The 14,104-nt window shown below is 38.8% G+C and overlaps 1 protein-coding gene across 2 annotated transcripts in view; it reads left to right on the top strand.

Annotated features, from left to right (window-relative positions):
- The window catches only part of RPGRIP1 (RPGR interacting protein 1), a 71,948-nt gene that overhangs the window by 45,932 nt on the left and 11,912 nt on the right, over positions 1–14,104 (top strand). For both annotated transcript variants that reach the window (XM_065872115.1, XM_065872114.1), the window contains one exon: positions 1,174–1,271. In XM_065872115.1, the coding sequence (XP_065728187.1) occupies positions 1,174–1,271 (98 nt within the window). The remainder of the gene's footprint in view (positions 1–1,173; positions 1,272–14,104) is intronic.

Genomic DNA, 14,104 nt, shown 5'->3' with positions numbered 1-14,104 from the left:
GGCTTCAGGAGTTGTGGCACACGGGCTCAGTAGTGGTATATGTATACAATGGAATATTACTCAGCCATAAAAAAGGATGAAATAATGCCATTTGCAAAACATGGGTGGACCTAGAGATTATCATACTAAGTGAAGTAAGGCAGACAAAGACAAATATCATATTATATCGCTTATATAAGCAATATACTAAAAAAGTATACAAATGAACTTACAAAACAGAAACAAACTCACAGACTTAGAAAACAAATTTATGGTTACCAAAGGGGAAAGGTGCAGGGTGGATAAATTAGGAGTTTGGGATTAACATATACACACTACTACATATAAAATAGGTAATCAATAAAGACCTACTGTAGAGCACAGGGAACTCTACTCAATACTCTATAAAAACCTATATGGGAAAAGGATCTGAAAAAGAATAGATATATGTATATGTATAACTAAATCACTTTGCTGTGCACCTGAAACTAACACAACATTGTAAATCAACTATAATATAAAATAAAAATCTAAAAATAAATATATATACACACATAAAAATACCTACCTTAAAAAAAGTATTAGGGGGCTTCCCAGGTGGTGCAGTGGTTGAGAGTCCGCCTGCCGTTGTAGGGGACACGGGTTCATGCGCTGGTCCGGGAGGATCCCACATGCCTCGGAGTGGCTGGGCCCGTGGACCATGGCCGCTGGGCCTGCGCGTCCGGAGCCTGTGCTCTGCAACGGGAGAGGCCACAACAGTGAGAGGCCTGCGTACTGCAAAAAAAAAAAAAAAGTATTAGGAGTATCAAGATCACATTGTACAAAAGAGAGCATGTGGGATGAGAGATATTATTTGACGCTGTCTTTGTAAAATACAGTCTGCTACACCCTGATTGCACTGTTTTTCCTTGGCTTGGTAATTTTCTCCATCCCCTAAAAGGACAAAACTTTCTTTCTACCTCCCTACCTTCTTTCCTTCCCTTTCTTTTTTCAGAAGTGAACCCTGTGTGTTTGGCAAGCTTCTGAATAAGTGAAACTTTAAAAAAGAAGGTTTGTTTCTAGTGATTACAGCCAAAATCTAGGTACTCAGAACTAGTAACTAAACAGAAGATTGAAGATGTAGGTACTGGGTCTTTTCTGGGCTAGACAGGGTACTCCAAAACAGTTCTGTAACTCTAGTCTCTTCTCCGGCAGATAAAGAATCCTGTGAACAAGCTTCTGAAGTCAGTGAAGCACAAACTACAGATAGTGATGAGATAGTAACACCTGTATCTCAGAAATGTCCTAAGGCAGTAAGTATACTGGGGTAATCATTGTGCGTGAGCCAAAATTGTAAGTAATGACAGTGTGCTTAATGGCCATGTATGTGACGTTCAAATCCAGTTTTATTTAATGAACCAGATAGGAAATTCAAGTTATTTAAATTTATGTTGCAAGTGAATAGAAGTCACTACAGGCAGATGAAAGGATCATTTTCTTGATTTGGTATAAATAAGGACTGACTTCAACACTTCTCTCTCCCATTTGGATCCCTTGCCTGCCTCCTTCATTGTATATGGTGATTCACCCCAGCCTAAGTGATGCCCCTTTCTTTAAATCTACCTAAAGAGAGCAGGTTTACTTTGGGAGGTGGAGGCTGGAAGGATTCTTTGTGGGAGGGCTCAAAGAGATCATTCAGTTTCTGAAGGTTTTTACTCAACCTTTAATTACAATTATTTATTAAACATTTCTACCTCAGATCTGTTTTGGAACTAATTGGGGATACACACACACACAAATCTATGAATAAATATCCACAGATATATTCACAGTCATTGTATTGGAATACTGTGGGGTTTTAAATGAGGTAGAAAACGATCACTTTCAAGCTGCTAGAATGCTCCCTGGTACATTTGTAGGCACTCAATAAATATTTGTTGAATGAGTGGCTGAATGAAAGATTAAAATCTAACTGAGGATTATGAGCTTAATTAGAAACAGTAAAGAAAAGCATAGGGTTTATTTTCAGAACTTTTATCTGTTATATCTTTTTTAGACATTATATAATTAATATCTTGAGAAATGTTTGTAAGACAGATCAGAGCCATAGAATTAGAACTAGACAGTAACACCTTAGAGATCATAAAGGTGAAGAAAACCAAGTGATATGTCCAGCATTGTAGCAGTAGTTACTGAAAGAACTGGAACTTGAGTTAAGGTTTCTAAACCATGCACATCTCAGATCAACCCAAAAAGCAGTCAGCTGGTCAGCAAATTTTGGAACTACAAGTCAGACAGATGACATTAAAAATATTACCCTAAATTAAAGGCTCTTAAATAAGATCTCCTGTTAGAAAACTTTTGTGTACCTAAAAATGTTGCTGGATAAACTAAATATGAAAACTGATCCCACTTAGTAAAAATTAGTGTTGTTATCAAATTAAACTTACAACACAGACACACATATACTTGATAGCAGAAAAGCTTTATCAAAAGTCCAGACTGTTGTTCAACTTGTCCAAAAGAAGTTGGGCAAGGAACACAGAATACAAAGGAGAAAAAAACACGCAGGCTGAGGAGCAAAGAGAACAAAGAAGCAGGGGAATTTCCTGGCAGTCCGGTGGTAGGACTTGGCACTTTCACTGCCGTGGCCGGATTCAATCTCTGGTCAGGGAACTAAGATGGCGCAAGCTGTGTGCCACGGCCAAAATAAATAAAAAAAAAAAAAAAAAAAAAAAAAGCAGTTTATTGAGGCTGAAGTGAAAGTTACACACTCAAAGAAGAGTGCAGGCATCCTCACAAGTGCGGAGCATACCACAAGGTTTTTTGATCCCCCTTTTATCTTATTTTCTTAGCCCTTTGAATGGGCGGGGTCTTTTTGATTAGGGGTGGAATATTCATTGAGAGGACGTTTGAGGTGTGGCCTAGATTGCACCAGGTGGTATCAGCTCCCAGTCTTGCACCTTTGTCTCCTGGAGCCACTGTACATGTGCTCTAAGAACTGTTTTCCCTTAAATTTTCCCTTACTAGTCAACCACACGGGAAGGTCATACAGGGTTATTGGCAATCTGCGTTTTTATTGGGCATGCGCTGTGGTTTTCATGGTCAGTGTTTCTTGTTCAGATGCTACAAAGTTTCTGTTTTAGATGCCATTTCTCCATGAGTCATGGTCTCATTAAGTGCAAAACAAGGAAGTATATAGGCTGTTCTTGGGCCCAGCCCTGTCTTTCCTGCCTCATACTCAATCCTTTTTGTATTTCAAAATAGCTGGGCATGAAAGATGGAAGGAGTTGAAGGTCCAGAGGCAGTACGTGAGCTCTGTCCCTTTTGTGCCTGGAGCCAGCCAGGGTAAAGGAGGAGGCAAGAGAGTGTAGTGTTTAGGAGCATGGAAATGTGTTTTAGACAGAAGTGGTTTAGATCCAGTCTCTGCTATTAATATCTATGCCGCTTTGGGGAAGTTATTGAACCTCTATTAGACTCTGTTTCCTCATCTGTAAAGTGGTGATATTTTTTTTTCTTGAAGTATAGTTTATTTACAATGCTTCAGGTGTACAGCAAAGTGATTCAGTTATATATATTCTTTTTTCAGATTCTTTTCTATTAGAGGTTATTACAAGGTATTGAATATAGTTCCCTGTACTATGCAGTAGGTCCTTATTGTTTATCTATTTTACATATAGTAGTTTGTATCTGCTAATCCCATACTCCTTAATTTATCCCTCCCCCCCTTTCCCCTTTGCTAACCCTAGGTTTGTTTTCTATGTCTGTGAGTCTATTTCTGTTTTGTAAATAAGCTCATTTGTATCATATTTTAGATTCCATATATGTGATACCATATGATATTTGTATGTCTGTCTCATTTCACTTAGTATGATAATCTCTAGATTCATCCATATTGCTGCAAATGGCATTATTTCATTCTTTTTATGGCTAATATTCCATTGTGCATATATACCACATCTTTATCTATTCATCTGTCGATGGACATTTAGGTCGCTTCCATGTCTTGACTATTGTAAATAGTGGTGCTGTGAACAATGGGGTTGTAAAGTGGTAATATTAAGTATGCCCACCTTATAGCCATGTGGCAAGATTTAAATAAGGTAATGTGTGATAAAGGTTTAATACAGTACTTGAGACAAATTGAGCACCAGATTATAGTGATGATGATGTTGATGGCAGCAGCAGTCTGTCTTCTCTGAAATACGCTAGTTCTTTTTTTTTTTTTTTAATTTATTTATTTTTGGCTGCGTTGGGTCTTCGTTGCTGTGCACAGGCTTTCTCTAGTGGCGAGTGGGGGCTACTCTTCGTTGTGGTGTGCGGGCTTCTCATTGCGGTGGCTTCTCTTGTTGCGGAGCATGGGCTCCAGGGCGCTCGGGCTTCAGTAGTTGCGGCACACAGACTCAGTAGTTGTGGCTCGCGGGCTCTAGAGCACAGGCTCAGTAGTTGTGGAGCACGGGCTTAGTTGCTCCGCGGCATGTGGGATCTTCCCGACCAGGGCTTGGACCCCTATCTCCTGCATTGGCAGGTGGATTCTTAACCACTGTACCACCAGGGAAGCCCATGAAATACGCTAGTTCTTAAATGCAAGCTTCTATGATCTGGTAGTGGCCCCTACAAGGAAGGACTAGGCCCTAAGGGGAGAGGATTGAAGCAGAGGGGTGTCATTTCCCTTCTACCTGCCATGTCAATTGAATAGGTTGAACAGTATGACTTAAGGAAGACCTTTATGAAATGTCTTTCTCTTGTACTGCTAAAAAAGCAAAACAATCATAGTACATTTGAGTCTTTAACTCCCTGTCTTTTAGTCCAGAATTAGAACAGTTCCTGTATCATGGGATATGTATAGAACTGTTCCGCAGGAGGCTCTGTTAATTAGCACAAGGTTCCTAAAGGCCTTCTGTACTTATCTTCCAAGAATCCCCAGAAAATGATCTCAACCCAAACCATATGGTTTCCTCCAGATGAAGTTCCATTCCTGGTCTCAGGAATCAATCTCCCACTCTGAGTAGACCATATAACTTTTCCCTCCCCCCTCTTAACAGCTCCTAATGAGAAGGGAGCAATCATTTCCATTGCTCTGTGGCCTCAGGTTACTGTCTTTTAGCCGTAGTGTATATCAAGGACCTCAAAGTTTATTCTTTTTTCTTATACTCTTAATTTCAGGGGTTGAAAATGTCTTGACCCCTTATGTATGCTAATTAGTTTTAGGAAATCTGCCCTCCCCCCACCCCCAAATTATCTAGCACACCTGAGTAAGCCAAAGGGAGCTGTCTGTCTGGCACTAATGCTGCGTAACTAACTGCTGTTAGGGGCTCTGCTAGCAATGAGTTATTATATATTTCAGTTGTTAGTATGGTTAATATTACTAATTATATATATGTGTGTGTATATATAAATATAAATAAATAAATATATATATATATATGTGTATGTATATATATACATTTGCTGTTCAGTCCCAATAAGATTATATAATGGAACCAGCTCATGTAAAGGATTCTGGAGCAAAGAAAAATATTAGATTGAACCATATCTTAGTCAATTCAGGCTTCTATAATGAAGTACCACAGACTGGGTGGCTTATAAACAACAGAAATTTACTTCTTTTGGTCCAATTCTGGTGAGGGCCTCCTTCTAGGTTGCAGACTGCCAATTTCTCATTGTGTCCTCATGTGCCAGAAAGAGAGCAAGCCAGCTCTCTGGCCTCTTATAAGGGCACTAATCACATTCACAAGGGCTTCACCCTCATGACCTAATTACCTCCCATAGACCCCACCTCCAAATACCATCACACTGGGATTAGGGTTTCAACATATAAAAATTGAGGGGTACACAAATATTCAGTCCATAAAAAGCCATATGAAATTATCACTTTTCTAGATTAAAAATGATGGACTATTGTCAATTTCATATAGTTCAATCTAATAGGAATGAATAAAGCCTCCATGTGTACCTTGCTCAAATTTTAATTTTATTCATCCTCCTAATTCACCTTTGTTATCAGAGTAAACTTGATATGGATTTCTGATCATTTGTCCCAGGATTAGTTGCAAGTAAGGTAAGAATACATTTTTCTTTTATAAACTAGAATATTATAGATAGAGCTAAATCTCTATTGACCATTACCTATAATCCCTGCTGCCTCTCTCCCACCCCACCACCCCAAAAAAACCATTGTTTTGAATTTTGAGGTACATCTTTTCAGATCATAAAAAAAACTTTAACATTCATATTGTTTTGTATTAGTCTTTTTTGCTTTAAATAAATGACATTAAACTGTATATGAACTGTACATATTATTCTTTTTTTTTTTTATATTCTTTTAAAAAGCTTCTTATTTTGAAATAATTACAGATTTGTAAACAGTTGCAAAAAATGTATGGAGAGGTACCATATACTCTTCACCCTGTTTCCTCCATTTTTCAAAACATTTTTGGTCTGTATTCTTCTGAAACATTCATTTTTCTTTTTGAAAAAAGTTTTTCTTTTTTAAAAAATTGAGGTATAGTTGTGCAATATTATGTAAGTTTCAGGTGTACAACAGTGATTCACAATTTTTAAAAGGTATACTCCATTAATAGCTATTATAAAATATTAGCTGTATTCCCTGGGTTGTACAATATATCCTTGTAGCTTATTTATTTTAGTAGTAGTTTGCACCTCTTAATCCCCTACCCCTATCTTGCCTCTCCCTGCTTCCCTCTCCCCACTGGTAACCACTAGTTTGTTCTCTATGTCTGTAGGTCTCTTCCTTTTTCGTATATTCACTAGTTTAACTTTTTTCAATTTTTTTTTACTTGAAGTATAGTTGATTTACAGTGTTGTGTTAATTTCTGCTGTACAGCACAGTGACTCAGTTATACATACATATATATACATTCTTTTTTAATATTCTTTTCCATTATGGTTTATCATAGGATACTGAAGATAGTTCTCTGTGCTATACAGTAGGACTTTGTTGTTTATCCATTCTATATATAATAGCTTACGTCTGCTAACCCCAACCTCCCACTCCAGGCCTCCCACAACCCTCTCCCCCTTGGCAACCACAAGTCTGTTCTCTATATCTGTGAATCTGTTTCATAGATAGGTTCATTTGTGACATATTTTAGATTCCACATATAAATGATATCATATGGTATTTGTCTTTCTCTTTCTGACTTACTTCACTTAGTATGATAATCTCTAGCTGCATCCATGTTGCTGCAAATGGCATTATTTCATTCTTTTTAATGGCTGAGTAGCATTCCATTGTATATATGTACCACATCTTCTTTATCCATTCATCTGTTGATGGACATTTAGGTTGCTTCCATGTCTTGGCTATTGTGAATAGTGCTGCTATGAACATAAGGGTGCATGTATATTTTTGAATTAGAGTTTTGTCTGGATATATGCCCAGGAATAGGACTGCTGGATCATATGGTAATTCTATTTTTAGCTTTCTGAGGAACCTCCATACTGTTTTCCATAGTGGCTGTTCGAACTTACATTCCCACCAACAGTGTAGAAGGGTTCCCTTTTCTCCACATCCTCTCCAGCATTTGTTATTTGTAGACTTTTTAATGATGGCCATTCTGACCTGTGTGAGGTAGTACCTCATTGTAATTTTGATTTGCATTTCTCTAATAATTAGAGGTATTGACCATCTCTTCATGTGCCTATTGGCCATTTGTATTTCTTCTTTGGAGAAATGTCTATTTAGGTCTTCTGCCCATTTTTCGACTGGGTTGTTTTTGTTGTTGTTGTTGTTGAGTTGTATGAGCTGTTTGTATATTTTGGAAATGAAGCCCTTGTTGGTCATATTGTTTGCAGATATTTTCTCCCATTCTGTAGATTGTGTTTTTGCTTTGTTTATGGTTTCTTTTGCTGGGCACAGGCTTGTAAGTTTGATTAGGCCCCATTTGTTTATTTTTGTTTTTATTTCTATTGCCTTGGGAGACTGACCTAAGAAAACATTGGTACGATTTATGCCAGAAATGTTTTGCCCATGATCTCTTCTAGGAGTTTTATGATGTCATGTATTATTTTAACTCTTTAAGCCATTTTGAGTTTATTTTTGTGTATGGTGAGAGGGTGTGTTCTAACTTCATTGATTTACATGCAGCTATCCAACTTTCCCAACACCACTTGCTGAAGAGACTTTTTCCTGTTTTATATTCTTGCTGCCTTTGTTGAAGATTAATTGACTGTAGGTGTGTGCGTTTATTTCTGGGCTCTCTATTCTGTTCCACTGATCCATATGCCTGTTTTTGTGCCAGTATCACGCTGTTTTGATTACTGTAGCTTTGTAGTATTGTCTGAAGTCTGGGAGGTTTATGCCTTCTGCTTTGTTCTTTTTCTTCAGGATTGCTTTGGCAAACCTGAGTCTTTTATGTTTCCATATAAATTTTAGGATTATTCTAGTTCTGTGAAAAATGTCATGGGTAATTTGATAGGGAATGCATTAAATCTGTAGATTGCTTTGGGTAGTATGGCTATTTTAACAATATTAATTATTTTAATCCAAGAGCATGTGATATCTTTCCATTTCTTTGAATCATCTTCAGTTTCCTTTATTAATGTTTTATAGTTCTCAGTGTATAAGTCTTTCACCTCCTCAGTAAGGTTTATTCCTAAGTATTTTATTTTTGCAGGTGCTATTTTAAAAGGTATTGCTTTTTTACATTCTCTTTCTGATATTTCATTGTTAGTGTAAGGAAATGCAACTGATTTCTGAATGTTAATCTTGTATCCTGCTATCCTGCTGAATTTGTTTTTCAGTTCTAGTAGTTTTTGTGTGGAGTGTTTAGGGTTTTCTATATGTAGTATCATGTCATCTGCATATAATGACAATTTTACCTCTTTCCTTCCAATTTGGATAACTTTTATTTCTTTTTCTTGTCTGATTGCTGTGGCTAGGACATCCAATACTATGGTGAATATAAGAGGTGAGAGTGGGTATCCTTGTCTTTTTCCATATTTTAGTAGAAAGGCTTTCAGCTTTTCACCATTGAGTATTATATTGGCTGTGTGTTTGTCATAAATAGCTTTTATTATGTTGAGATATGTTCCCTGTATACCCACTTTGGTAAGAGTTTTTATCATGAATGAATGTTGAATTTTGTCAAATGCTTGTTCTGTATCTATTGCTCATTTGGTTTTTTTCTTTTCTTTTTTTAATGTAGTATGTCACACTGATTGATTTGCGTATGTTGAACCATCCTTGTGAACTTGGGATGAATCCCACTTGGTCATGGTGTATGATCTTTTATGAGTTATTGGATTTGGTTTGCTAATATTTTGTTGAGAATTTTTGCATCTATATTTATCAAAGATATTGGCCTGTTATTTTCTTTTTTGGTGGTGTCTTTGTCTAGTTTTGGTATCAAGGTGATGGTGGCTTCATAGAATGTCTTTGGGATTCTTTCCTTCCTCTTCAATTTTTTTGGAAGAGTTTGAGAAGGATCAGTATAAATTCTTCTTTGCATGTTTGGTAGAATTCACCTGTGAACCCATCTGGTCCTGGACTTTTGTTTGTAGGGAGTTTTTAAATTACAGAGTCTATTTCACTTCTAATGATCAGTCTGTTCAAATTATCTGTTTCTTCTTGATTCAGTTTTGGTGGGCTGTATATTTCTAAAAACTTATCCATTTCTTCTAGGTTGTTAAATTTGTTGGCATATAATTGTTCATAGTATTCCCTTATGGTTTTTTGTATTTCTGCAGTATCAGTTGTTATGTCTCCTTTTTTATTTCTTATTTTGTTTATTTGGGTTCTCTCTCTCTCTGAGCCTGGCCAGAGGTTTGTCAATCTTGTTTACCCTTTCAAAGAACCAGCTCTTGGTTTTATTGATTTTTTTCTGTTTTTTTTTTTTTTTTGGTACGCGGGCCTCTCACTGTTGTGGCCTCTCCCGTTGCGGAGCACAGGCTGCGGACGCGCAGGCTCAGCGGCCATGGCTCACGGGCCCAGCCGCTCCGCGGCACGCGGGATCCTCCCTGACCGGGGCACGAACCCGTGTCCCCTGCACCAGCAGGCGGACTCTCAACCACTGCGCCACCAGGGAAGCCCCTTTTTTTCTGTTTTTTAATCTCTGTTTTATTTATTTCCTCTCCAATCTTTATTACTTCCATTCTTCTGCTGACTTTAGGTTTTATTTGTTCTTCTTTTTCTAATTCTTTTAGCTGGTAGGTTAGGTTGGTTATTTGAGATTTTTCTTAATTTTTGAGGAAGGCCTGTGTATCACTATGAACTTCCCTCTAAGAACTGCTTTTGCTGTATCCCATAAATTTTGTATGGTTGTGTTTTCATTGTCATTTGTCTCAAGGTATTTTTTAATTTCCTCTTTGGTTTCATCATTGACCCATTGGTTATTTTAGTAGCATGTTGCTTAATCTCCCTGTGATCATTTTTTTCTCATTTCTTTTTCTGTGGTTGATTTCTAGTTTCATGCCATTGTGGTCTGAAGAGATGCTTTCTAAACTCTCAGATTTATTGAGGCTTTTTTTGTACCCTAGTATGTGGTCAAACCTAGGGCATGTTCCATGTGTACTTGAAAAGAATGAGTATTCTGGGGCTTCCCTGGTGGCACAGTGGTTAGGAATCTCCCTGCCAACGCAGGGGACACGGGTTCGAGCCCTAGCCTGGGAAGATCCCACATGCCACGGAGCAACTGAGCCCGTGTGCCACAGCTACTGAGCTTGTGCTCTGGAGCCTGTAAGCCACAACTACTGAAGTCCATGCACCTAGAGCCCGTGCTCCACAAGAAGAGAGGCCACTGCAACGAGAAGCCCACGCACCGTAGAGAAGAGTAGCCCCTGCTTGCCGCAACTGGAGAAAGCCTCCGTGCAGCAACGCAGCCAAAAATAAATAATTAAAAAAAGAATGTGTATTCTGTTTTTTTTGTATGTAATGTCCTGAAAATATCAATTAAGTTTATTCTATTGTATTATTTAGAATTTCTGTGCCTTATTGATTTTCTGTCTAGAAGATCTGTCCATTGATGTGAGTGGGGTGTTAAAGTCTCCTACTATTATTGTATTCCTGTCAATTTCTCTCTTCATGTCTCTTAGTATTTGTTTTATGTATTTGGTTTCTCTTATATTAGGTGCATATATATTGATGAGTGTAAAGTCCTCTTTTTGTATTGATCCTTTTATCATTATACAATGTCCTTTATCTTTCTTTATGGCCTTTATTTTGAAGTCTATCTTGTCTGAGTATTGCGACCCCACTTTATTTTCATTTCCATTTGTATGAGACATCTTTTTCCATCCCTTTACTTTCAATCTATGTGTGTCCTTTGCCCTAAAGTGGGTATCTTGTAGGCAGCATATTGTAGGCTCTTGTTTTCTTTTATCCAGTGTGCCACTCTGTGTCTTTTGATTGAAGCTTTTAATCCATTGACATTTAAGGTAATTTTTTAAAATAAATTTATTTATTTATTTTCATTTATTTTTGGCTGCGTTGGGTCTTCATTGCTGCATGCGGGGTTTCTCTAGTTGCAGCGAGTGGGGCTACTCTTCATTGCGGTGCATGGGCTTCTCATTGCGGTGGCTTCTCTTCTTGTGGAACATGGGCTCTAGGCATGCAGGCTTCAGTAGTGGCTTGCAGGCTCTAGAGTGTAGGCTCAGTAGTTGTGGCGCACAGGCTTAGTTGCTCTGCAGCATGTGGGATCTTCCTGGACCAGGGCTTAAACCCATGTTCCCTGCATTGGCAGGCACATTAACCACTGTGCCACCAGGGAAGTCCCTAAGGTAACTATTGATAGATATGTATTTATTGCCATTTAAACCTTATTATCCTGTTGATTTTATACTTCTTCTTTGTTCCTTTCTTTTTGTTTTTCCTTTTGTGGTTTGATGGTTTTCTTTTGTATTATACTTATGTTCTCTTCTTTTTGGTTTTTGTGGATCTATTGTATGTTTTTGATCTGTGGTTACCCTGTTTTTCAGGTATGTTAACCCCATCCTATTTCTGCTTGCCTTAGACTAGTAGTCATATAGGCTCAAACACATTCTAGGAACTGGAAAAAAAATCTACATTTTCTTATTCCCCACATTTTATGATTTTCATGTCCTCTTTTACATTTTCATGTTCATACTTTTGCTGTTCACTGTGGTTATCATCACTTTCACAGAAATTTTTTCATTTTTTTAATATCTGTGTACTGGCTTATTTAAGTGATTTACTTTCCAATTGTTATTTTCTCTTTAGATTCTTACTTCTTTTCTATTTAGGGAAGACCTTTCAATATTTCCTTTAGAACAGATTTAGTATTGCTGTATTCTTTTAGTTTCTGTTTGTCTGAGAAATTCTTTATCTCTCCTATTCTGAATGATAATCTTGCTGGGTAGAGTATCCTAGGTTACAGATTTTTCCCCTTCAGAACTTTGAATGTATCTTGCCCCTCCCTTCTGGCCTGCAGCATTTCTATAGAGAAATCAACTGATAGTCTTATGGGGGTTCTCTTGTAATTAACTGTTTGTTTTTCTCTTGCTGCCTTTAGAATCCTCTTTATCTTTAACTTTTGCCATTTTTATTATAATACGTCATGGGACTTCCCTGGTGGTGCAGTGGTTAAGAATCTGCCTGCCAATGCAGGGGACATGGATTCAATCCCTGGTCCGGGAAGATCCCACATGCCGCAGAGCAACTAAGCCTGTGCGCCACAACTACTGAGCCTGCACACCACAACTACTGAAGCCTGCCGCAACTACTGAAGTCCACGTGCCTACAGCCCGTGCTCTGCAACAAGGGAAGCCACCACAATAAGAAGCCTCTGCACTGCAACAAAGAGTAGCCCCCACTCACTGCAGCTAGAAAAGGCCCGTGCGCAGCAACGAAGACCCAACGCAGGAAAAAAAAAGTCTTGGTGTAGGTCTGTTTAGGTTTATCTTGTTTGGGACCCTCCATGCTTCCTGTACCTGGATATCTGTTTCCTTGTTTAGGTTTGGGAAGTTTTCAGCCGTAATTTCTTCAAATACATTTTCGATCCGCTTTTCTCTTTCTTCCCCTTCTGGAATTCCTATCATGTGTAGGTTGGCATGCTTTATATTATCCCATAGGTCTTTTATATTGCTTTCATTTTTTTCATTTGGCTTTCTGTCTGCTGTCCTGATTGAGTGATTTCCATTATTCTATCTTCCAAGTCACTTATTCGTTCTTCTGCATTATCCGTTCTGCTATTTATTGCCTTTAGCTCAGCTTACATCTCAGTCAATGAGTTTTCTGATTTTTCTTGGTTCCTCTTTATAGTTTCTAGTTCCTTCTTATAGTACTCTGCATTTATGTCAATAGCCTTTCTTAATTCCTTCAGTACCCCTTTTTGAAACCAGTGTCTATTAGATCAAAGAGGTCTGTTTCATTGTTTGTTCTTTCAGGGGAATTTTCTTGGTCTTTAAACTGGAGGTGGTTCCTCTGCTTCTTCATTTTACTTATATTTCCCTTGCTCTGTGAGTTTAGGAGAAACAATTATCTACTGTGGTCTTGGAGGGCTATTCTTATGTGGAAGCGTCCCTGTGTAGCTCTGTGGATTTAATATTTTTGGTGCAAGGGCTGTTTCAATATGGATATCTGTTGCCTCTTCCCTGAGCATGTGCAGGCCATTATCCCCTTGATAGGGGGTGTGCAGATGTGGCAGTGCTCAGTCCTAGGGTTCTTGGTGGCGGTGGTGGCATGTGCATCCCCGGAGCATGTGATGGGTGCAGGAGCTGCTCGTGACCACTCCTGGAGCTCGTGTAGGTGGTGTCCTACCGCCTGAGAGCACATGCAGGGAAAAAGCCTGCAATGGTGGGTCCCACCCGTCCCCTCGTGCACCCCCCAAACAATGGCACCTGTCCTCTAAGGTGGCCTGGGCTTGCTCCATGAACACCCTCAGTTGCAGTCACACCAGACTCCAGCCCCTTCAGGCTGTTTTCACACAGCCAACACCAGTCCTCTCTCTGAGTCTGATATCTGAAGCCTGAGCTTCAGCACCCAGCCCCAATCCGCACCAGCAGATGCACATCTCAGGCTGGGGAGTGCAGGGTGGTGGCACTGACTGTGCAGGTCTCTCTCCATTCTGGCTGCTGAAAACTGGTTGCTGCATTCTCCTCTGAGGCTCTGAAGCTCTGTCCCAGGTGATCTCCCTGCTGGTGAGGGGATTTCCCAGGGTGCGGGAAC

The sequence above is a fragment of the Phocoena phocoena genome, chromosome 2 (assembly GCF_963924675.1).
Source record: "Phocoena phocoena chromosome 2, mPhoPho1.1, whole genome shotgun sequence".
Lineage (NCBI taxonomy): Eukaryota > Metazoa > Chordata > Mammalia > Artiodactyla > Phocoenidae > Phocoena > Phocoena phocoena.
Note: the sequence above shows the minus strand (reverse complement) of the source record. Positions and strands in the feature narration are given on the sequence as shown.